An 11237-nucleotide genomic window follows, 5' to 3' on the forward strand; every position below is an offset into this window, starting at 1 on the left:
CTCACCCCAGCCTCCCAAAGGCGCGGGATTACAGGCTGAGCCACCGAGCCCGGCTAAAAATGTTATTCTTAATTCCATGCATAAATGATGACAAAAGTAACATAGAAAAAGTTTATGTCCAAAAATTAGCTGAGTATGGTAGCATGTGTCTGTAGTTCCAGCTACTTAGAAGGCTGAGGAAGAAGGATCGCCTGAGCCCAGCAGGTCAAGGCTGCAGTAACCACTGCACTTCAGCTTGGGCAACAGAGTAACACTCTGAATAAAAAAAATAAGTAACTAGCCAGCTCGGTGGCTCAGCCTGTAATCCCGCGCCTTGGGAGGCTGAGGTAAGTGGATTGCCTGAGTCCACAGGTTCAAGACCTGCCTGGGCAACTTGGTGAGACCTTATCTCTACAATAAACCAAAAAATTAGCCGGGCATGGTAGTGCGCGCCTGTAGTTCCAGCTACTTGGAAGGCTGAGATGGAAGAATCACCAGAGCCCAGCAGGTCAAGGCTGCGGTAGCCGGGAGCGGCCACTGCACTCCAGTCTTGGTGACAGAGTGAGACTCCAACTCAAATAAATAAATAAATAAATAAAAATTTAAAAATATGTATATATGCATATTAAAAAGACTAGAAAAAAATAACTCAAAATCAAAATGGTTACTACTGAGTAGTGGGATTATGGATGACTATAATACTTTTTTTTTAATTCCTAAGAATATTTTATATTTCCCTTTTAGTTTTACATTTTTCTTACAGTTAATATATGTTTATATAATATTTATACTTTAGATTTCTTAAAATGTTACAATAAAAATAAAAATAAGCCAGGCACAGTGGCTCATGTCTGTAATCCCAGCACTTTGGAAAGATAAGGCAAGAGAATTGCTTGAGCCCAGGATTTGAGACCAGCCTGGGCAATTTGGTAAGACCTCATCTCTACAACAAAGCAAAAAATTAGCCAGGTGTAGTGGTGCACACCTGTGGTTTCAGCTTCTTGGAAGGCTGAGGTAGAAGAATTACCTGAGTTCAGCAGGTTGAAGCTATGGTGGCTGTGAGCATGCCACTGTACTCCAGCCTGGGCAATGGTGAGACTCCGACTCAATGAATAAATAAATAAACAAAAATCAAGTTAAAAAAAAAACAAAACAGGATTTTACAGCTTATAAATTTAACTTCTTAGCCTGATATTTGAGGCCCTCTAAGACTTTTTTTTTTGAGTTGGAGTCTCACTTTGTCCCCCAGGCTGGAGTGCAGTGGCACACTCACAGCTATCCCAGCATCAACCTGCTGGGTTCCAGCAATTCTTCCACCTCAGCCTTCCAAGTAGCCAGAACTACAGGCGTGTACTGCCACACCCAGCTATTTTTTTGATTTATTGTAGAGACGAGGTCTCACCAAGTTGCCCAAGCTGGTCTCGAATCTGTGGGCTCAGACAATCCACTCACCTTGGTCTCCCAAAGTGCTGGGATTACAGGCCGAACCACTGAGTCCAACCAAGACTTTTTTGAATTGGAGTCTCATTCTGTTGCCCAGGCTGGAGTGCATTGGCTCACTCACAGCTACCACAACCTCGACCTTCTGGGCTCAGGTAATCCTTCCACCTCAGCCTTCCAAGTAACCGGAACTATAAGCACGTTGTGCCATGCCTGGCTAATTTTTTGATTTACTGTAGGGATGAGTCTGGCCAAGTTCCCCAGGCTGGTCTTGAACCCCCAGATTCAGACAATCCTCTTGCCTCCACATCCCAAAGTGCTGGGGTTACAGGCATGAGCCACTGTGTCCAGCCCTCTAAGACTTTGCTTCTTTTTCTTTCTTTTTCTTTTTTTTGAGCTGTCTCACTCTGTCACCCAGGCTGGAGTGCAGTTGCATGCTCACGGCCACTGCAGCCTCAACCTACTGGGGTCAGATGATCCTTTCACCTCAGCCTTCTCAGTAACTGAAACTACAGGTGTGCACCACCACACCCGGCTAATTTTTTTATTTATTGTAGGGACGAGCTCTCGCCAAGTTGCCCAGGCAGGTCTCAAACCCCTGGACTCAGGCAATCCTCTGGCCTCTGCCTCCCAAGTGCTGAAATTACAGGCATAAGCCACTGTATCTAGCTTTGCTTCTTATTTTTAGCCTTGTTTCCAACAAGAAATATCTTCTTCCTTCTGCCCTTTGCTATGCTCCATCCTGCCTCTGAGCTTTTGCTTATGTTGTTCCAGCAGGAACATCCTGCCCTCCTATTTCCTCAACAATTCAAGTTCTACCCAACTTTCAGTGCCCAGGTCAATCCCCACTTCTTCCACAAAGAATCCTTTTGATCTTTCCCTTCTCTGAATCCTGACTTAACACCTAGAATCTGAATAACTCAGAACTATGTTGGTTTGTAGCAAATCTCTAGACTGTAGCACTTATAAGCAACCTGTTAATAATAATGAACCCCTACTATATGCCAGATACTGTTCAACCTTTTTCATGGATTCCCTTAATCCCCTCAAAGCCCCCAAGAGGAGGTGAGGAAGCTGAGGCCCACTAGAGCTCCCCACTGCCCAGGACTGCCCCCCAGGGCCCAGCACAGAGTGTCCTTGGCAGGCCCTACAAGACTGAGAAAGTACCTGGGTCAGAGGCAGGCTCAGAGCTCGCAAGGCTCCCACGTGTTCCCCAAAAAGAGCAAGGCGCAAAGTGACACTGAATCGACGCTGTAGTGGCAGGAGGACCAGAGATGCAAAGAGGTGGTCTCCAAAAGAGACAGCCTCAAAATGATCCAGGAAGTTGGCATAGAGGTCAGGGAAAGATGTCAGGCCAGGAAGTGGGCAGTCCAGGTTGAGGCTTGGCAGGACTTGAGGCTGACAGAGCTGGGCTAGGAGGCCTGCCACTAGTCGCTGTACTGGGGACTCCCGGAACAGCTCACTGTCCACAAGGAACACACACATGAGCCGTGCCAGGCGGGCAGCAGGAGGCACAGCCCAGAGGGCCTGGGGGCGCCAGTTCTCCAAAACTAGCACCCACTGCAGGACCCGCATGGCTGTGCCCACGGTGTCAGTGGCAGGGAGCCCCAAGGGGGTGTCTGAAGCCCGATGGTAGAGATGAATCAATGGCAGGAAGGGCCAGTCGGTGGGCAGCAGTGGCCCCTTAGGCACAGGCAGCAGCAGGGTTCGGACTCGCTGCAGCTCCCCTCGGTGCAAAGCTTGGGAGGGCAGCAGGCTGGCTCGGGCCGGTAAGCAGTGGGTCAGGTAGCAGCTGCGGATGCTGGGGAGGTCCTGGCAGGCCTGAGCTAGTAGAGCCCCTCGCCCACACCGAGGGTCCCTGCTGCTCCCTAAGGACAGCTCGTCAGAGAAGTCGGCTGCTTCCGGACCCCCTGATGCTCTTTCTCTGTAATGGGACCAAAAAGCCAAAACTGAGGGCTGGATCCACAGCACCTGGAAGCTGTGCCAGCTCTCCAGGGCTTCCCAGAGACTCCTGGTTCAATCCTGCTCCTCTCTGCTCCCCTAACAACCTCCCACGCAATATTGTGTAGCAGTTAAGAGGATGAACACCAGTTGGGTTGGAGTCTCACTTTGTCACCCAGGCTGGAGTGCAGTGGCATGCTCACAGCCACCACAGCCTCTACCTGATGGATTCAGGCAATCCTTCTGCCTCAGCCTTCCTAGTAGCTGGAACTACAGGTGCACACCACTACGCCTGGCTAATTTTTTGCTTTATTGTAGAGATGAGGTCTCACCAAGTTAGCCAGGCTCGTCTCAAACCCATGGGCTCAGGCATAACTAGTTGATATACCATTTTTTAGCCATACAGTTACACTGAAGTCTCACATTATCTGGTATGGTTAACCTTATCCTCACTTTACTAATGAGGTAACAGCTCATGGAAGGAAGAGAATTAACCCAGGTCTCCTGGCTCCAAATTCAGGGCTGCTCTTTAACAATCACAGACCTGTTACAAAAGGGCTGAGTTGATGCCACTACTCAAGGACTTACGGGAGGAACTCCAATCGGAACACACAGCTCAGCAGCAGCTCTTGAGCCTGGTACTCACTTCCTGGCAGCAGGCGGGTCAGTAGAGCCAAGGCCACACCATGATGGAGGGCAGCACTGGTAGCTGGCAGTGGCTGGAATACTGCCTGTGGACAGAAAAGCAGGGAGCTACTCGGGGGGGGAAGAGACAAGGCAGAGAGAAGTGGCAAGGGGATAGAAGCAAGGCTGAAAGGTAGAGATCCAGGGAATGTCTGGAGGAGAAGGAGCTGCATGGCCCAGCAGAAGCAGCACAGGTCCCAGAGAAGCAGAAAGGTGTGTAAACAGGGTTGAGGGCAGAAACTTCAGAAAGGGGAACCCACCGTTTTCTGGGCCAGGGAAAGTGCCAGGTACTGCAGGTGGTACTCATGGCGCAAGGCCCATGCAGAGAAGGGTGTGAGGTGTGGGGCAGCTCCAGGAGCCACACACTGGAGGAAGTAGTTCTGAAGTCCTGGGGCAGACAGTATGGCAGCCAGCTGAGGAAAAGCAATTTTGCTCAGATCTAGAAATGGACTCTGATACTTTTGGGACTCCCCAGGTGGCTGCGTCCTCCCAACCAAACTCAGAGAAATGGGTGCTGGCAGAAGAGGCCTCCCTTCCCCACAGGACACACTCTCTTTCTTTCTGATTCCTGCCATCTTATTTTCCTGCCTGGCTCCTATCCAGACACCCAGGGCTTACCTGGCCACATAGCCCCTTGTGAATCCGGGCCAAGGTATTGAAAAGAAAGAGGAGAGCAGTGAGGAATGGGAAGGGTGACGCTGAGCCAGCCAGACTGAGATGGGGGCAGCCTCCTGTGCAGCCCAGTGACACAAGGCTGGGGGGAGCTTCAGGGGCTGGAGCACAGGTCAGCGGGTTGCAGAGAGGGGAGCAGTCCCTGTAGGCAAAGTGGAGTCGTGAGGGAGCTCTGACCTGACGTGTGCCAAGTTGGAAAGAGCTGCTTGGTCTGTGACCAAAGCCAGCAGGGCTTGGCTGTGCAGATCCATGCCCACATTCCACATTCCTCAGAGCCCACACGACTGCCATGTCTCCCTCAGGCTGAGGATCTGCAGCCTGGATGGATCAGGGAGCTGGACCCGGGAATCCCACAAAGAAGGAAACTGCTTCCTCCCCAACTGCCCACACACAGGACATACCTAAGGGAATCCCACAGGCTGTCCAGCGTAGGTTGACTCAGCAGCGGCAGTAACATCTCCTCTGACAGGCGCTCTATGTCCTCAAGCCAATCCTCTGGGCACAAGCTCGGCTGGAGGACAGAGGGGTCCACTGAGCTGATAGCCCAGGACACTTATTCTCCTAACCCAGGCCAATCCCACAATTCCAGGAGCCCAAAAGAATACGTTTGAAGGCTTCTGCAGACTGGCCCTTCTGCAGGAAGAGAAGGCCCTTAGGTACTCTGGCACCCAGTGTCTAGGGGTGCATACAAGAGAACATAAAGGCAACAGGAAGGCTGAGCTGCTGCTTGGGTTCTCTGGTCCCCACTAGCATGACTCCTGGGAAGCTGCACTGGGATATGGAGGTGGAAAGAGGGAAGAAGGTGGAGGGGAGTTAAGTGAAGAGGTAAGAGTGGGGAGGAAGGGTAGGCGTGGTGGCTCAAACCTGTAATCCCAGCACTTTGGGAGGCCAAGGCAAGAGGACTGCCTGAGCTCAGGGGTTCCAGACCAGCCTGGGCAACTTGGTGAGACCTCAATAAATCAAAAATAACCTGGACATGCACCCCTGTAGTTCTGGCTATTTGGAAGGCTGAGGCAGAAGGATCACCTGAGCCCAGCAGGTAGAGGCTGTGGTGGCCATGAGTAAGCCACTGCACTGTAGCCTGGGTGAGAGTGAGACTCCAACTCAAAAAAAAAAAAAAAGAGCGGAGAGGGGAAGACAGAGAGGAAGCAAGAGGTGGAATGAAGTTGGAGGCAGGGCATGGGGCATGGTGGAAGGCAGGCAGGCAACACTCACTTGCAGGCTCCAGGACTGGTAGTAGGCGCCCAAGAACAACAGGCAGGCAGTGGGCACTGGGCCCAGGGCAATCCACATCTCAGGTCTGGGCAGCAACTTCAAGGTCTGCCTTAGACATGGCTCCACAAGAGGCTGGAGCCCCGACACCTGCGTCCAGGTGATCAAGGAATGGGTGGGCGGTAGGTTGGCCTCTGCAGAGTCACTACAGAAGTGCAAGTGGGGCCACAGTGAGGATCTGGCTGCCTCACTCCCCTCTAAGCTCTAGCCACTCTTCCTAGGGAGGAAGATTCCTGCCTGTCCTGGGTCCCGACACACCTGCCTCAGGCCCAGGGCTATAACCTACCTGATGGGATCAGGAGGGACACTGCAGGCTGCCAGAGTCAGCTGGGTGAGAAGAGTGAGCAGTGAGGCTATCCGCTGCACAGTCAGGGGCTGAGGCGGGTGTGTGCTGAGCTCCCATGGCACGGCCTGCAAGGCCCGCATCAGCACTGGGTACAATTCCCTGGGGAAGAACAATGGCTGACTTTCACTGTATGAAGGCAGATGGAAAGATGAGACACAAGTCATAGCCCTGCCCAGGGATGTGCAGTCTGGGGAAGGAGGATCAGAAGGAGAAGGCCCAGGGCTGTAGCACTCTTGGAAGGCTGGGCCCTGAAGAATGGGAAGAGTGTAGCCCTTCAAGACTGCTACCAACAGAAAGTTTAAATGTGACTTCACTACGACACCAATGCTTTTGTGCACAGGATGCAGTTAACCCAGGTTTGTTCCATTCTTCCCTGGTTGGTCCTGACTTCCAAGCCTTTTCACACCTAGCATAATCCCCTTTCTCATTCTTAGCCTCTTTTCAAGCTTGGGATCGTGGGCAAGGCTAAGGTGCTGGGTCTGGCCAGAAGCGCAGAATTAGAGGGGGTCTAACCCCTGCCTCTCCTCACCTGTAAAGGTCACCGCCCTGGCCATAGGAGGCAGCCACAGCCCACAGACGAAGGGCCTCAGTGTTCAGTGTCTCAGCTTCCTCTCCGGGCAAGGCCAGTTCTTGGGGAGCCTCAGCTATGAAGCGGCACAGGCGGCTCTGGAGCTCAAAGCTGCTCAGCTAGGGGTGGGCAGAGTCTGAGGATCAGTGTCAGCTGGGAGACTGGATCAATTTGGCCCTGTTCCAGGCCCCTCTGATGCCACAGGTTCACAGCTCTGGGCAGGGGAAAATGACCTTGTCTACCCCTCCTTCACTCCCTGTTTTGAGCAAGCACTTGCTGGGCACCTTCTCTAGGGTAGGTTGGCCTTGGGGGATGAGTGCCTGCTGATCTGTATGTGGCCCTTCTGATCCAGGTCTGGGGAACTGGGAGCCCTTCCCTCAGATCATGATACCAGAGTAGGCATACAGGATGCCCCAGGCTCAGGTGACTAAGTTCCTGCCTGGTAATTTCTGTTGCATCTCTAAGCAACTGAATCAGAGAGGAAGAGGAATATGGCATGAGCTGGCCAGCCAGAATTCAGAAGTGTTTAGCTTCCAACCCAGCCCTGTCCCATGCTCCCCCATCCCTTGCCCTGTGTCCTGCTCACCAGTCGGGCAGCAATATTCCTACCAGCCGAGGCCAGGACACGAAGTAGTTTCATGGCAGCAGCACAGGGTACTTTGTGTAGACTGGGGGTAGGCCCTGCCCCCAAAGGGGACCAGCTGGTGGGCAAGAACTCTCGAACTATGGTCTCTATCAGTCGAGGGCACTCCAGGACCTATAGGAGACAGGAGGAAAAAGGGAGGCAGGGAGGCTGTGGGTCAAGACTAGGCCCAGGTAGGCTCTCTGCCCATTCCCTGCTCCCTTCCTTTTCTCACCCTCGTGGCTGACTCCAGGGAATGCCGGGCCAGGCGGATGAGCACAGCCAGGATGTCAAGGACCACAGCAGGTCCTGGGCAGGTTACCTCCAGTACATAGCGCAGCCGAGGCAGCAGGTTGGTAGCCAGGAGCCCCTGCAGGTCAGAGAGAGAAATCCACCAGCAAACCCACCAAGCCCCCGGGCTTGATGACCCCTCTTGCCCAACATGTGCTTGCCCTCTAGGACATGGGATGGGAAAGCAGTTTTCCCTTTACCTTGATGGCATCATGTCGGGCCAGGTCAGATGGAGGCCGGCTTCCTTTCTCGGGACCTTTCCCTTTTGCCTTTCCTGCTGGAGGTTCTTCATCTTCGTCCTCATCCTCCTTGTCCTCCTGGCTGGGCATCAGAGGGAATATCAAAGCTCCATGGTACCAGGAGAAGGTATTGTCGAGGACTTTCTGCCAGAGGAAAAGAAATAGGCATAGGAAGAATAGGGGCCAGGAAATGGGTCTAGGAGTAGAGAGTAGAAGTCTCTCAAAATGGCAAAAAGGCAAGGCTGCTGGGCTTTGGGGCCTTTAGGAGAAGAAGGTGATGCCCGCCATCCCATTCCACATTTTGCCTACAAAGTGTTAGCAAGGGGGCATACCCAGCATGAGGAGTAGAGACCCGGACACCTGCAAGCCCCATTCCTCCCTCTGGTACCTCATCTCCAGGAGCCACCAGCAGAGCCCGAAGAGCCCGGATGGCAGCTGCGATGACTCCATCCACTCTGTCATCCAGGGAAAAGCGCAGCAAGAAGAGGAAACCAGCATCCAAAAGAAGGCTCAAGACACTACCCATGAGCCGGTCCCCAAACTCACCAGCCTGGGCCTTGAGAGCAGAAGGACAAAACCTCACTCAAGATGCAGAAGTAATACAGTCTTTGCCCTAAACCTTCATTTGCCCACCTATGACCCTGGTTTGTTAAAAATACATGCCTGGCTACTGAGCCAGAGTGAAACGGGCAGGAGGTGGGGAGGTCTAAGGTCATAGGGTGAGGGTAGGGGTGGGCAGGAACCAGCTACGAGTCTACTTACCCTGCTGATGACCTGAGCCAAAACATGCAGTGCTAGTGCTCTCTGCTGGGACACCTGGCTGCGGGTCAGGTGGAACAGCTCCTGTAAGGAGTACCCTGCTCTCTGGGGCAGGGACAAGAAGTCAGAAGAAGCCAAGATGCAGGGCAGTGCCCAAAAATACCCAGCAAGGTGTCACAAGAAAAACAAAGATAAGTAAGTGAAATCTCTTGGTCCTAATCTCCATAGACACTCAAGCTGGTAAAGAAAATAGAACTTGCACACAAGTAACCATGGCGTATGGCAGATGGGGAGGAATGTGGTAATCAATGTGAAATCAGCAACCAGCAGACAGGAGAAAGAGAGAGGGGGGCCTGGAAAATTGATCTGGTCTCAGTGCATGGGTAGAGCTTCAATGGCCAGGCAAAGGGTAAAGGCTAAGGCATTCCCTGGAGGGAGCTGAGCCCTGGAGGTCCCTGAGCACAGGAAGTATGTGGGAGGAGCCAGCAGGGTGGCACAGCAGGATTGGAGGCAGAGTGGCAGGGACAGATGGTGAAAGGACTGTTTTGCCTAGCTCAGAAGCCAGGACCTTATTCTGTGAACAGAGGGGAACCAGGAAACTTTCCGAGGCAAGGCATGGCCTGAGCTGGGCCAAGGGAAATCATTATGGCAGCCCTATGAGGAAGGGAATGGCACAGGGGAGAGAATGGAAGGCATGGTGACTAAGCAGTCAGAGGAAGCAAGGCCGTGATCCAGAAAGCATCATGAGCAGGTGACACAAGTAGACTGGCAAGTTCTAACAACTGACTAGAATGTGGAGAAAGAAGCAAGATTTTGAAACTAAGAAACTGAACAGACAGCAAGCCCCTGAACTGGAACATGACACACAGGAGGTCAAAGGCCATCAGAGGTCTTTTTCCACGTGGTTGTTTTTGTTTTGTTTTGTTTTTTGAGTCGGAGTCTCATTCTGTTGCCCAGGCTGGAGTGCAGTGGCATGCTCATGGTCACCGCAGCCTTGACCTGCTGGGCTCAAGTGATATTTCCGCCTCAGCCTTCCAAGTAGCTGGACCTATAGGCACGCACCACAATGTCCATCTAATTTATTTATTACATAGACGAAGTCTCATCAAGTTGCCCAGGCTGGACTCGAACCCCTAGACTCGTAATCCTCTCACCTCGGCTTCCCAAAGTGCTGAGATTACAGGCTTGGGCCACTGCGCCCAGCCCACATGGTTGTAAATGCACTTGCCAAGAGCTGCCCAGTTCTCCTGGGCCCCATGCCTCACCTCTGCCTCCTCTCCATGGTGGTGCAGGCCTAGGTAGGTGGGTAGGTCCACATCAGGGGCCAGTAGCTCTCCCTGAAGATTGAATCGGGCCTGCATTCTCTAATGGGAAGAGAAAGGAGACTGTGGGCTGTGGGCAGCAGCAACTTCCCCACATCCATTCCCCACCTTGAATCCCAGGTCTCTCAAAACTTGGTACCGACTCTACTTCTGACTAGAAGTGAGGTCATCTGGCCTTGGGGACCAGACAGGGTGATGGGAAAGGAGGATGGAAGCAAAGAAGAGATGTTTCTCAGGCTCAGGGAAAGAGAAGGGCCTGACTTCTGGGTGCAAGAGCAGCTGCCCCTCTCCCAATCCCACCCCTGACTATAAGCCAGCTGGCCCTCCTTACTTCCCGTGTCTGCTGCTGCCGGAGTGGGGGCAGATCCTGGGTCCAGTGGAGCTTCTCCAGTTCAACAGTGTCCATGTGCAGCCATTCTTTCTCAGAGGTCATGGGCAGTGCCAGAGCTGGGGAGATGGAAGCATGACATTACTCCCTAGGGGGCTCAGCTCATTAGTCCACAAGGATCCCCACCGTCACCCAGCAGCTGCCACATGCACCTCTGCCCCAGGATCTGGCAGCTTCTACCCTCTCTTATGGCTAAATGGCATAAGCCAAGGGCTGGAAATCCTAGAAACTGGGCAAATAACTCATGTATGGCGGTTATACCTAGTCCTGGGCTCTAGCCCCTTGCTGACCCCAAGGATTTGTTGGGAGGGAAAGAAGAAAAAAGAAAGAACGAGAAGGGAAAAGGAAGGAGGAACTGGGGAGAAAGGAAGGACCACATATATAAGGGATGCACAGCTCTCCACTCTCTAGTACCAGCTCTCTAAAGGAACAGGGGAGTGGGAACAATGAGGGGACAGCTACACTGCTCCAGTATTCAGGCAGGATACAGAAACAAACTCTCACAACATTTTCCGCCTTCCTCACCCCTACCCCACCCAATCTGCTTAGCTGGCCTGGAGCTCCTCCGGGGGCAGCAGGTCACTGGCTATCATAATTCAATTTCTTCTTTTGTTAATCACTAATTAAATAATCTAGTTTCTGGGAAATGAGTGCTTCCACTGGCCTCTCTGCTTCTGGTCTGGCATGTTCATAAGACCTTTTTTTTTTTTTTTT

At 52.5% G+C, this 11237-nt stretch overlaps 1 protein-coding gene across 1 annotated transcript in view; it reads right to left on the reverse strand.

Moving 5' to 3' along the window:
• RPAP1 (RNA polymerase II associated protein 1) overlaps positions 1-11237 on the reverse strand; it is a 22846-nt gene that overhangs the window by 1803 nt on the left and 9806 nt on the right. The window contains exons 8-22 of the mRNA XM_008056406.2: positions 10467-10582; positions 10079-10177; positions 8817-8918; positions 8443-8610; positions 8016-8198; positions 7760-7894; positions 7489-7659; positions 6864-7021; positions 6275-6433; positions 5932-6133; positions 5118-5227; positions 4663-4858; positions 4305-4457; positions 3949-4091; positions 2587-3343 (exon numbers count right to left, since the gene is read on the reverse strand). Of these exons, the coding sequence (XP_008054597.1) occupies positions 2587-3343; positions 3949-4091; positions 4305-4457; positions 4663-4858; positions 5118-5227; positions 5932-6133; positions 6275-6433; positions 6864-7021; positions 7489-7659; positions 7760-7894; positions 8016-8198; positions 8443-8610; positions 8817-8918; positions 10079-10177; positions 10467-10582 (2852 nt within the window). The remainder of the gene's footprint in view (positions 1-2586; positions 3344-3948; positions 4092-4304; positions 4458-4662; positions 4859-5117; positions 5228-5931; positions 6134-6274; positions 6434-6863; positions 7022-7488; positions 7660-7759; positions 7895-8015; positions 8199-8442; positions 8611-8816; positions 8919-10078; positions 10178-10466; positions 10583-11237) is intronic.

This window comes from Carlito syrichta, unplaced genomic scaffold (genome assembly GCF_000164805.1).
Source record: "Carlito syrichta isolate Samal-C Ts95f unplaced genomic scaffold, Tarsius_syrichta-2.0.1 Scaffold302349, whole genome shotgun sequence".
NCBI classification, from domain to species: domain Eukaryota; kingdom Metazoa; phylum Chordata; class Mammalia; order Primates; family Tarsiidae; genus Carlito; species Carlito syrichta.